Source organism: Excalfactoria chinensis, chromosome 4 (assembly GCF_039878825.1).
Source record: "Excalfactoria chinensis isolate bCotChi1 chromosome 4, bCotChi1.hap2, whole genome shotgun sequence".
NCBI classification, from domain to species: domain Eukaryota; kingdom Metazoa; phylum Chordata; class Aves; order Galliformes; family Phasianidae; genus Excalfactoria; species Excalfactoria chinensis.
Window position 1 is genome coordinate 45,975,580 of NC_092828.1, and position 12,309 is coordinate 45,987,888.

The window sequence follows — 12,309 nt, forward strand, 5'->3', positions numbered from 1 at the left end:
AATACTCACAGCATGCTCATTATTTCAAACCAAATGGTTAAATAAGCACCTCTGTTTCCAGCAGTACTTTTTAAAAATATCACAGCTAAATAAAGTTTGCCCTGGAAACAAAGTCATACAATGCTTTATCTCCCCAGACAACCCTTCGCTGTTCTAATGTACACCCTGTTAAGCACACAAGAGCAGGAACGGAGAGGCAGCAGAAGGCAGCGAAGCCATTTTGAGCAAGTAATCAGTTGCAGCACACAGGTCTGATGAAACAAAGCAGCTGGCGTGGTCAGAGGTAGGAATATTTTCAGGCTTAAGTGTACGTGCAAGATTTAGTGGATCAATATCTACTTAAGAAAAAAGAAATGTGTAAGTGATTTAGTGTTTACCGATACGGTTCGGTTTTTGTCACTCTTTTTTCCTTCTCTCGCTTGGACAAGGGCACCCTCTTCCATAGCATACTCCAATCCCACGCTCCTCTAGCAAACCCATCTTCGTCACCACCCCCTTGTGGCACAATGTCAAAAGTGTTGCCATTTATGACATCTATAAGCGGCACAGTGCATGTGGTTCTGCAGGTGGCGGATGGTGGCGGGGAGGATGTGGTTATGCGCAGGGACCCACGGAGGATGCGTGCGCCAACCGTGATTCATGGGAGAAGAGGGAGGAGGGAAGAAGGAAAGGCTTTAGACAATCATTTGTTACAATTCACAGTATATAAACAGCTCTCTTTACCGATAAGGCTCAGTTTTATGTTTTCGTTTGGACTTTTCCTTGTGGCTTAATGGAATTCGTTTCCATAGCAAACTCCAATCCCAGGCCCCTCTGGCAAAACCATCTTCATCCCCACCTTGCTGTGGCTCAATGGAATAATCGTTCCCATCTATGTAATCTATTAGAGGTACAGTACATGTAGTTCTGAAATGTTTATAGAAGGGAAAGAAAGAGCAAAATGCAATTTAAGAAGAGTAATATGACTAATCTGAATTTTTCACCATTAATTATTAATCTCATAAAGCAGTTCATATGAAAAGTCCCTTGCAAAATGATGCCTTGTTAGAAAAAAAGAGAGGCTTTTCTTTTCGTTGTTCTAAGAGGTTCTGAAAGCAGAAGAGATAGGTATGAAATGCTAACGTATCAATTCACTTATACTTTTTCCTTTATGTGCACTTCTTACAAAGCATTGCTGGAGGCAACAGAGCCTTTAGAGGTCTAGGCTTCTCACAGTATTATTATTTTCTGTAACTTCTATTCACATCAGACCTTAGCTGTCAATAAGGCAATAATGCTTAGCTTTTGCTAGAGCAAACACGGATGTTTGCTCCTATTCAACCATGCTGCAAATCCAGACGTTAAAGATAAAAAAAATGTTATTTGTGCTCATTTAGCAACAGCCTCCAACAGAATTTTTCTTACTGCAATCCTATTATTATTTTTTTTCTTCAAGCACTTCCATCTTTATAAGTCAACTCCCATAAAAGATAGGAAAGCAGGCAGGAGACAAGAAGTGATAATGTTGTGTTCTTTCCTTCAGTGCAGAAATACCAGCGTGCTGTGTGGCTGGGGAACAGCACTCAGAGGGAGGCTGCAAAGCTCCCAGCACCTCGACAAGTGGTGCTGGAGAAGCCTTTACAGCTGCCTTTTCCTCCCACCTTATTATCAGGTCTAAGAGCAACACAGCCTCAGCAGGAACACTTGGAGCATTTTAAACTTCTATCTAGTATTCTGGCCTATATACAAGTCTTGAAGCTAAGTTATGACCTTTAAAAAACACACACACAGAAAAACACTCTTCCAGAAGCCTCTGCTGGTTTGTCAGTTTAATAAATAGTTTTTTTTTAAGATTAAATCATTACTTCATAGGATCGAAGGGTTTAAACAAGCCTGTGGTTTTGTAAACCCATGCACTCCTGACTACGAAACTGGGAACACGGTAGTGCCTGGGAACAGCAGCCAGACGGAGTCCCTGGGCTCCCTGCTCTTATCTCTGCACACAGGTCTGTCCCAGCTCCTTGCAGACACCTGGCCTTTCAGGACAGATGGACTCAGCCCCAGGCCCTGCTTCCCTAGAGGCAACGCTCCACAGTGCTTCACAGAAATCGGATTGGACCATCTCGCAACCCTGAAGCTGTAAAACTCTTGAGATGGCAGTAACTTCAAATCCTGATTAAATCACAACTTTTGCCATTACTTTTCCTTTACCAAAAATAACAGTTTTCTCTAGTTAAAATAAACACTTTGATCATCATCATTTTTTGGCTAGAATAGAATGTTTTTGTAACTGCAAAAGAGAAGCACTGTTTGATATTTAATCTATAATAAATATTCAGTAAATATTAAATAAATATTCAGAACACCTACTGAAATAGAAAATCCGGAGATTGATTTGCCTATTCTCCTTCCTCGTCACATAGCTGTTATGCTACAAATCTGTCATTCAACAAATACTGACACAGTTTGATACAGAAGTTGACGTAGGTATACAACATATTGCTTTTAATTTTGAAAGTGAAGACTGTTACTTTCACTTCTGTTTCTAAGAGGCCATGCACTAGAAATCATGGGTGAGCATTACCTGTCCTTGGAGATAGGAGCTATAAGTGGCGCGTACCAGTTAATTCCCACCTCACAATGGGCATCCAGATAAACCAAAACCTTCAAAAGGGAGAAACACAGAAGTAAACAGTCACCTCACAAAGATTTAATTAATATTATTTTACATTGAAATGCCTTAATATTATAAACAAAAAGGTTAAAGGTGTAAAATTAAGTATATATTTAATCAAGACTTGTGTGTGAGCTGGATCCTACCTGTCCAAGCTTAGCCTTCTGGGCTCCAATGCTTCTAGCCTGGATTAAACCTTCTCTCCTTTCATTTCGAAATACCTTTACAAGGCCGTTCCACTGCTTAATGTAGTCATCCAGTTTCTCCTTTAGGTGAACTATCAAATAACAGGAAAAGTTTATTTGGGTAAAGCTTAGTAATAGTCATGTTTGTACTCTTCATAAAACCCAACGCTACTTAAAAATATTTACAGACATACAGGACTTTGGGAATCTTGAATTCAAGCAGCAGCTTGTACTACTGTGCACAAACTAAACCTGTAGAGATCAAGCCTTTGAGCTCCCTGACTTTGTGGCACAAGTTCATCTCTTTAAAATCACACTTCATGGAAAAGCAGGTCAAGTTGTTGGCCGCATAGCAGTAGGGCTGAATGAAAAACTCCCAGTCACTTCACCATATCATGAAGTAGCGTCGAGGTCTTTGCATGTACCACACAGACCAATTAAGTTTCTATACTTCAGCATATGGCCTTTCCTCATCAGATAATGTCACACGTATATAGTAGGAGGCACTGCTTTTCAGTTTGTCGTCCCTCTTTGCCAACTTTCCTTCAGACTCAAAAGATGTTACGCTAGTCTCCTAAATCTGGAAATCTGAGACAAAAGCCCATTGTATTCAAATCATTTTCCTCTTTCATCTAGACCTGTCCCAGCTTGGGGCAGCAGTACTGCTGGGCTAATATTTTAATTAAATTAATAAAAACAATACTTGTGAGGGCCAGTACTAGAGTGGATGAACTCACTGTACTGATGATCATGCTACAAATGCTACAGAACACAAAAAGGACAAGCAAATTTAAGCCAAAGGGACTTGGCCAATAAACAAATGAGTTATCAACAAGAATCAAGATTGGCTACCCTGAAATGCTTACAGATCTGTACTTGCACATTGAGCTCTGCCAAACTACTCTGGAAAGCACATTTCTACCACACAATTTGAAAAAAGGATGCTAGTGTTGCATAATATTTTCATACAGTTGATTCTGTTGAGAAAACTCAGAAAGGCAGAAGGGCTGGCAGTCAAGCGCTCACAGTTGGAGGCTACGCTAATTCAACTACCGCTGTTCAGCTGAAATCTATTTCTGTACTGAAAGGCTTGAACGAATCACGTTCAGCTTGTTTCTCCATCAGGACCCAAAATGAGCCACCTAAGCTGAGGCAGGGACACCTACTGCGTGGTCTGCAGCAGCCTGGAGGAGCAGACAGATATGTATTTGTGCTGAGCCAAGAGCATGCTGCCAGGAAGGACACAATGTCCTTCTCCTGGCTCCTCCACAAGCCTACCCAACACCTAGCACCTATGCTGGACTTCTGCCTACTTGTGGTTCTACACAAGCTGTTAATCAGGCAGAAATCCACTAGAGGAGTAGCCTTTGAGCTGGCTGAGGTTGGCAAGTCCCCTCTTTGGTGAAACCACAGAGGTGGACATGGCCAGGAGGGACATGGTGAGGTGGAAGGACAAGGACATCCATTGCAGTAGCAATCAGACATCAAGGTGCTTTAGCTATGCTGTTTTCTGTGCTCTGACTTAAAAGGATTGAAGTCCAGAGTTTGCTGCACCTTACACATTACTAAGTAAGTTTTATATTCTTGCCAAAAGTATTTCAAAAACGTCTATTTTAAACAAATGCTACATCTAAACTATTCAGATAAGAATGTTTATTTCTTATAAGTGAAGTTTCCAAACTTGAAAATTCAGCAGGTCTACCAAAGAACAGAAAATGTTCAAAATCAGTATTCTTTCCATACTGGTATTACCCCTACTCTTCAACTTTATCAAAGAAAGTTTTCTCAAGCAACAGTTCTAAGTATCCTCTTTTTCCCACACACGTTTACAGTTTCTTTTGTAAAGCCCTGTGAACTCAAAAAACTTCAAGGATCTATAAAAATCAAACTAGGGAAAGAACAATTTTATCACTTATGCTATATAGAGCAATGTGCCATGCGTTATATAGGGAATATGCAATATGACAGTTGTATAAAAAATGTTATAGGATAAATTTCAGAGAGTTATGAGGTCACACTGAAATAGTACTATGAGAACCTCTATACCACACCATTATTTACTCTGCACATTCCAAATACATGCAACAGTCAGGAAGGTTTTACAGTTTATAAAGTTATTTCCAGCTCTCTTGCCTGTGAAGCCAAATGTTTTACTTATCAAAGGTTCAACTACATACAGTTCACAGGGAGCTGTAAAAACCTATAGCACTGATTCAGTAAAGCTCTTCTACAGCACAAGTCCCAGGGCTTTGCAGTCCATTATCCCAGTCTTTGCCAGGGCTAGCAGCAAGTGCTCTTTCCCACAGGAAAACTGAATTTTCCTCCTTTCCCATATTATAGACTTGGCCTTGCTAGGCTGCATGACAGCACTGTATAAAACCCTGTTCCTTTTGTAGTTAGAAATATTGTTTGGCCAACGTTAAATGCCGTTCGCCTAAAATGAATATTTATGATATCTGTCAACAGCCACTATGTATTTTATTCTCTGTTTTGAAATGTCCATTTTACCCCCCAAAGTACTATAACCACCAATCTGGTCTTCCCTTGTTTGGGTGGTTCTCTCAAGTCTCACTGCATGATTACAGCATGAATCAATGTTTTTAAAAAGCACGTCCTTTCTCCAAAAGACATTAGGCATTGCAGATTGCAGCTGGGGGTGGGGAGGAGGAGAGCTCTGTTTTTCTTCTTCTACTCATGGATGTACAAAACCATGACATTAAAGAACAAGAGGAACGGCATCACAAGCCCTCCCTAAAGCTGCTGCCTCCTGGTCCCCACACTCTTAACACTGCTTGCATTGGGCTCTCGGTTTGGACAGGGGTACCCATTCACCTTTCAGATCCCACCTGTGAGCATTATTAAACTGAAAGTACCGCTACCTGTCAATGCCCATTGCTTCCCATTTTTATTATCGTAAGGGATGCTATACCAGATAATCATAAAGAAAACTTAAGTAATTGGATTCTAGCATGCATTAGTACAGAGTTTTCCACTGCAAATATCAGAACTAGTGCAATTGCATTAGCTTGGCATCATCTTCTTGTTACTGTTCTGTCAGTGTGTTGGCAAAGAAAGACATGCTGGAGCTGAACTCAGCACATCTCCCTGAGCAGTCCTCCACAGCCAAGACCCACTGTTTGCAGAGGAGATGAAGGCAGGCAGGCAGTGTCATTCTGCAAAGAGTCTGCTCCCAGCTGACTCTCCACAAAGAACTAAATGAAAAATAGCATTTTCAAAGCACCACAGCCGTTTCTCCCTGTAAGGTATGTAAGGAAAAGCAGACACAAAGCAAGCAGTCTGAAGGAGAAAGTCATGAAGCCTGTCTGTTTGATCAGCACTTCTGCTTTGGCAGTAGAAGCAAAAAGCCACCAGCAGCTCTACTATGGCAAAGGCTGTTTGCGATGCGCAGCTCTCCTAACAACTGCAGATCTCTTCAGGCAGCTTGGCGTGCCATGCTGGCTGTGCTCGATCATGCTTTTCTGAAGGGAGAAAGAAGTGGAGCGAGATTCTCCTCCCTCAGCCATTTTTTAATCTGGAATGCAATTTGAATGACTGAAATTAAGTTAATTATGTTTACCAAGTAATAGCCTAAAGCATTTTAATGAATTATTATAGGGAAATAATGCAGTTGCAGCAAGGTGTACAGAGCTATTCCAGTCCCTGCTTGTTTTCCAGTTGCTCACGCATGAGAACACTTCATCCCGTGCTTGCTTTACTCCATTTTCTGACTTACGTTATATGGGAAAATGAAGTGTAGGAAAAATAAAGACAAGGTTGTGCTGGAAGTTAGTTCTAGGCTAGCTGTATCTAACTGCTAACCACATATGTGTGCAAAAAGCACAGATTCTGCATTCCAAAACAAGTTTCTGGAAAAAAATTACTTTTATTTAACATTAGTCACGTACTGGAAAAGCGTAGCACCAGTTATGCCAAACTCATCCCATAAATGACATATGTGTAGCAGAGTCAGCTGTGACTCGTGCAACCCAAATATTGAGGCCAATCACTAGTAAAAATCTGCTGATGTTTCTAGAGACCGTCAGCATTGCAGTTATTTTATGCTGCTCACTCAGGCAGTCCTTGAACAGCTCAGAAGGAAAGCTGTGATCCCAGCCGCAAAGGAAAAACAAAGTGTGTGTCTGCTGACTGAATTATTAAGATTACATCCCTTAGGAGAGAAGACATTTCTGCTTTATAGAGTGTGTGTATATCTCGGCCAAATCCTCAAAGGCTGTAAAGAATACAGGAGACTATTATGTACCATTCAGTATCTTTATGAGACTGAGCCAGATGTAGACAAGTTTACAATACAGGTAACTTTCCATCTCCTTTAAAAATAAACAGAAAATGATACCTGCCTACCTATGGAAATGACGTAAAAAATTACCATACGTCAATGATCTTTAACAGCAATTTATACTCAGTCCTGACCATGTGATCGGTTCAGACACAACAACTGCTGCTAGGCTGAACAGGAAGAATTGCAGTTTGCTTGATGAAAGGGACAGAGCTTCAGCTTGTAGCCATCTGCTGTCCGTGCCCAATGCAGCTGTTATACAGAGAGGAGGCCAAAGAGAGTGTATTCTACGCTCCTGACCAGTTCTGACTTGCCTGTGCTCCTAAAAGCCTATCCTAGCTCCTCACTGTCATCTTAAAAGAGACTGCCATATGATATATGATATAACCGTATCATATATGCTTACAGTTCTGTCAAAATAATGGATTAGCTCTGCCCTGCAAAATCAGAGCCATACCAGCATCAAATGACACACAAGGGGCAAAGCTTTGAAAGCACAATTTTTGCAGGGGTAGAACTATTGCAGATTTTCCCTCTTTGTCACAGGTTTGCATTTTCTACAACTCCATTCGACCAGAACCTAAGAGTTTAAGTACCTTTTCGGATCACTACTACCTTGATGCCTGAAAGTTTCTCAGGTTTTATGGATTCATACCCATAAACCTGTGTGTGAGGCAGATGTACCGCTATACAAGACAAGCAACAAAGAAATCAAGTAATTTGTCTGAAAGAACGAAGTCAGAGGCAGTAACTGATGTCTAAGCACCGTCTCAGGAACAAGAATATACTTCTTGTATATAGAAAATGTTCTTCTAAGGCAACTACTCTGTCAACTTCCATCAAAAAGCTTAAAAAATAATCATTTCTTGCAATAAAACCTTGCAAAAAATGATTGCTGTTTTAAAAATAAAGTTCAGAGTAGAGCACTGAGTAGAAAAAAAGCAATTTCCTCTATACCAATCACCTTATAGTCATATTTCTAACATTCAGCTCTCTGTATTCAGCCTCATTTTGTATTAGCCCTTAAGATACCACCGCAGGAGGAAAGAAAGTCAATGTATGTTTATATTTGTAAGAATCGCACAAAAGAAACGTACATTATCAGTATAAACTAAGGCTGTACGTTATGAAGGAAGAAGAAAATCTTTGGACTTCTGAATTGATTGGGCTTGAAGAAAGGCAGAAGTCAACATGTACTTAAATTCTTAGCTCCCTCACCCCCCTGAGAATCAACCACTTTGACGCAGTGCTAAAGGATGGTAAAAATGGAAAAGATAGTGAAAATGAATCAGAATAATTCAATCACCTAACATACATTTATTTTAGTTAAAAATAAATAAATAAATAAAAAGAACGAACGTGGATTCCTCTGCAGAATAAGGGAATGAATGATTCGTAACAGGTTAAACACAAACTCCTCCAATACTTTCAAAACTGTTTACACAAGAGCTGAGAGATGGACCTGTTCTCCCAGCTGCCTCCTACATACTTCTCCACAGCTACAGGAGAGAACGTAGCACAAGCCCTGTCTTTCAAGCAACTGACTGCACAGAAAGGATTGTCACCTTCATGAAAGCAGCTCAACAGAAAAGAGCCTTCCCTTCACTGGAAGCTGAAAAGACTGAAGAATCAGCTTGCTTTTCTTGCAGTCAACTCAGACCACAACAGGTAACAAATCAAAAGAAAAACTGATTTTAAAACAACGCATTTGCCTCTTCTGCAACCAATGTATTAATACTCCAACATACCTTTGTTGCTGAAGTCATCAATCAGCACAATTTCTGCCAAGTATTTCCTCGGTGTTCTCTTAATGACGCTGTGAACCGTCCTCATCAGTGTGGACCACCCTTCGTTATGGAAGACAATGACGACACTGGAGGTGAGCAGGTTTTCATCATAATGCCAGTGTTTGCATCTGGGAAAAGATTTCATTGCGTTGGTTTTGACATTGTGATGCACAACATCTTTCCACACGTACGTCTTTGCTGCGGGCTATCTTTCAGACAGAAGAGAACGAGGATGTAAATTGTATACAGTTCTAACAGTGGCTTGAGGCCTGAGCAGCAGCCTGCTTCAGACAGCAAGGCCTTTTCCCTCCCAAAAGAGGGAGGGATGGAGCTACCAAACAACTGTTGCCTCCGTGACCACGTGAGAAGGTGCAAGGCTCTGCACATCCCTGCTGCCAGCACCATGCTGCAAAGGAATGATGCAAGGCTGCACCAAGCTGCAGCTGCCAGAATGCTCTTAGGAAACCATGATTTAGGGTGGACTAAGCATTTGGCTCACGTACTATAAAAGACATATCAGGACTGTTTTGCTTTTTTCCTGCTTTGTTTTTGGCTGTAAAGCACTTCCATTGGCTTTAAGCAGACAAGAAGGGATCTTTATTATTCACATTTAAACTTTCAGGTATAACAAATAAAGCTAAAAGAAAGGTCACATTTAGCTCTCCCATCCTCTGCTCAAAATTCAGTCATGTTTCACCTGACATACAAAAGCAACAACCTTGGCCAAATCTGTGCAACCGTCCACAGTTCTAGAACAGACAGAATAATTGTGTGGAAAACTCAAAGAAATAAAGTGAGAAACCAAGTGCTGAAGGGCCACTTCATTTTAAAAGTTATGGTAATGCCTATTTAAAGTTTGCTAATAAATGCTATCACATTAATAAACAGCACAATTTGATCGAAACAGCTTCTATTCCTACACATGTGTTGGATAGACATTCAAGTAACAGGTTCAGCCAAGCCTGTATCTGGCTGTAATACCTTTCCTACTTACTCTCGTCTTTCTTATGTCTTAGCTAGCATGAGAGAGTGACATTGGAAATGTGACTGTTTCCTACATCAATTCCTACTAAGTGCTTCAGCAGAATTATCTGCACTACTAAATTCCAGCTCACTGTGCCATGAAAAGCCTTTCTGCATCCACTTCAAACATTTGACATTTCAATTTCACTGCGCTCTCGAGAAAAAACATACATCCCCTTGTCCTTCTCTAAGATTTACGCCAAACTTCGTGCCTGTGCATTTCCTGAATAACATTGCTGTCTTTGAATCCTGTTCATGCTGCTGAAGTTACAAGGGTGGCAGCCTGCTGAAGTTACAAGAGCTGATGACCAAGGAAAAGGACATGCAAGTAAGTGAACATAATAGCACAAACACCCTCTTTAGGCCCTTTGCATTTTTGTCCACCACAGTTTTCCGACACAAACTATCTGGATCGCCTATTTTTTTTTCTTCCCCAAAGGATTACAGATGAATTAGAAGCAGGCAATTCAAGTAATTCAGCCACACTTTCCAACGTTCATTAAATCATAGTTATCAATGATAACTTTATTTTGCAACTGTTCCCTTCCTCAGCTACATCCCTAAATGAGATTATTCAGTCTGCCTAACTACAGCCTGCCCAGAAATTCCTATACCTTGAAGTTTTCCTACTTGATAATCAGCCCCCTTTTCCAAGTCGCAGAATCATGGAATCATTAGGGTTGGAAAGGCCACTAAGACCCTTTATCTAACCATCAATCGAAGCCTGTGACTGTTCTAGGCCACATCCTGCCTCTTCTTGAATACCTGCAGGGATGGTGACTCCATCACCTCCCTGGGCAGCCTGCTCCAAAACCTCACCTGAGAGGAAATTTCTAAGAAATTTATTTATTTGTTTTACTTATTACGGAGACACAGTGCTTTAGATTTCAATAGGCAAAAGATGGAGGACCTCATCTTTCATCTTTCAGCAAGAAAAATCTCTACTACAGAGTATGACTTTCAAGTATACCTATCACATATTAAAAATTACTCTTGACAAATGGAAACACTGGAACTGCCACAGTTACATTCCTCTATATACTTAAAAAGGTAGATGCATATTCCTCATCCACCAGAAAGAAAACTAAAATTGATAGAAACAGGCTATTAATTTTGCTCCCTGGGAGATGAAAATTACCTCATGAAATCCCTTTAAAACTAAGAGCTATCTGATCAGACCTTTTCTTTCTTAGCCAGGCTTGATGCAAGCAACCCCTGCAACAGCACTATCTCCAGAAGTACACCTAAATATATAAAAGCCTCCACCTCAGCTTCTGTTATGCCTGAAGTGGCTGCAGCTAATCACATCCATAGCTACCAACACACAGGTGCTAGATGGCCTTTTTTTTTAACGGATCAGGTGACTCACGTATTCCTTCCACAAATTCCTCACAAAGATTTCAGCTGATTACAAGTTGCAGCACTTCAATCTGCAGCAGCAGCACTTAAGCTGCCAGCGCCTCGTGTAGCTGTTTGCAAAGATAAAAGGGCTATGCTGCCAAGGGGAGCAAAGTCAGCTGGTTTGGGGATGATTTTCTGTTGCGTGTTTAATAGCAGACTAATCAAAGAATTGTGTTCTGTTTTATGGATATATTCACCTGGGTTAATTTTAGTGGCACAGATACATTACAATGCAGGAGAACAATGTTAAATAGTTAAAATCAGAATGCCAGCTAATTGCTATTCAAAAACTCTATATGTAGATAGCAGAAAATATGTCTCTGGTGCTGCTGATCTGCATCTTCAAACTTTGTGATAAAAGACTATTTTTTTTGCTTTCCATCCAGTTAAAGACAGTTGTGACATTTCAGACCACCTTCAAACAAAGTGAACACTCCAATAAGCCAAAATCTTTCATGTGCTTTTTTTCTCCCACTTCTCATAGTAGAAAACATAGGTAGAAAATGATCAGGAGCGTAACAAGAGGCAGTAAGTAATTTAATGTATTTTTTAAAAAAAACCAAATCTATTATCATAGAATCACTGAATGGCCTGGGCTGAAAAAGACCACAATGATCATCTAGTTTCAATCCACCTGCTGTGTTCAGGATCACCAACCACCAGACCAGGCTGCCCAGAGCTACATCCAGCCTGGCCTTGAATGTCTCCAGGGATGGGGCATCCACAGCCTCCTTGGGCAACCTGTTCCAGTGCGTCACCACCCTCTGTGTGAAAAACTTCCCCAAATATCTAATGTAAACCTTCCCTGTCTCAGTTTAAAACCATTCTCCCTTGTCCTATCACTATCTAGCCTCATAAACAGCCTGTTCATATGCTCCCTTCAAATACTGGAAGGCCACAATGAAGCCTCTCCAGAGCCTTCTATTCTCCAAGCTAAACAAGCCCCGTTCCCTCAACTTTTCT

At 40.7% G+C, this 12,309-nt stretch overlaps 1 protein-coding gene across 3 annotated transcripts in view; it reads right to left on the minus strand.

Annotated features, from left to right (window-relative positions):
- Positions 1 to 12,309, minus strand: part of GALNT7 (polypeptide N-acetylgalactosaminyltransferase 7) — a 64,837-nt gene that overhangs the window by 12,972 nt on the left and 39,556 nt on the right. For 2 of the 3 annotated variants that reach the window (XM_072335557.1, XM_072335559.1), the window contains exons 3-6: positions 8,884 to 9,050; positions 2,800 to 2,930; positions 2,564 to 2,643; positions 724 to 906 (exon numbers count right to left, since the gene is read on the minus strand). In XM_072335557.1, coding sequence (XP_072191658.1) covers positions 724 to 906; positions 2,564 to 2,643; positions 2,800 to 2,930; positions 8,884 to 9,050 — 561 coding nt within the window. Of the gene's footprint in view, positions 1 to 377; positions 561 to 723; positions 907 to 2,563; positions 2,644 to 2,799; positions 2,931 to 8,883; positions 9,051 to 12,309 lie in introns of all 3 variants that reach the window. The other variant, XM_072335558.1, reaches the window with a different exon arrangement.